General features: G+C 63.5%; 1 protein-coding gene across 1 annotated transcript in view; it reads right to left on the bottom strand.

Moving 5' to 3' along the window:
- Nucleotides 1–260, bottom strand: part of LOC119585025 (sal-like protein 3) — a 49369-nt gene that overhangs the window by 2337 nt on the left and 46772 nt on the right. Inside the window, exon 2 of the mRNA XM_037933642.1 lies at nucleotides 1–214. This exon is cut by the window's left edge and continues 2337 nt beyond it. Within this exon, the coding sequence (XP_037789570.1) occupies nucleotides 1–200 (200 nt within the window). The 5' untranslated portion in view covers nucleotides 201–214. The remainder of the gene's footprint in view (nucleotides 215–260) is intronic.

Below are 260 nucleotides of genomic sequence, written 5' to 3'. Positions count from 1 at the left end.
TAGTTGCTGCAGGGCCACGTGGGCGCCATGACGTCGCCCACCGTCACGTTATTGTTGTTGACGGTGCGGCCCACGATGTCGTCGAGGGCGCCCCACTCCGTCCCGAGGCCGGCGCCCAGGTCGTACTCCGAGTAGGACACGAGGTCGAACAGGTCGGCCTTGAAGTGCTCGTCCAGGCGGAGGGAAGGGCTCACGTCCATCGCGGTCACGAGTCCTGCAACGCACCGAGGGAGACAGTTAGAAAAGTCTACACGCATGAT

Source organism: Penaeus monodon, chromosome 19 (assembly GCF_015228065.2).
Source record: "Penaeus monodon isolate SGIC_2016 chromosome 19, NSTDA_Pmon_1, whole genome shotgun sequence".
Lineage (NCBI taxonomy): Eukaryota > Metazoa > Arthropoda > Malacostraca > Decapoda > Penaeidae > Penaeus > Penaeus monodon.
Note: the sequence above shows the minus strand (reverse complement) of the source record. Positions and strands in the feature narration are given on the sequence as shown.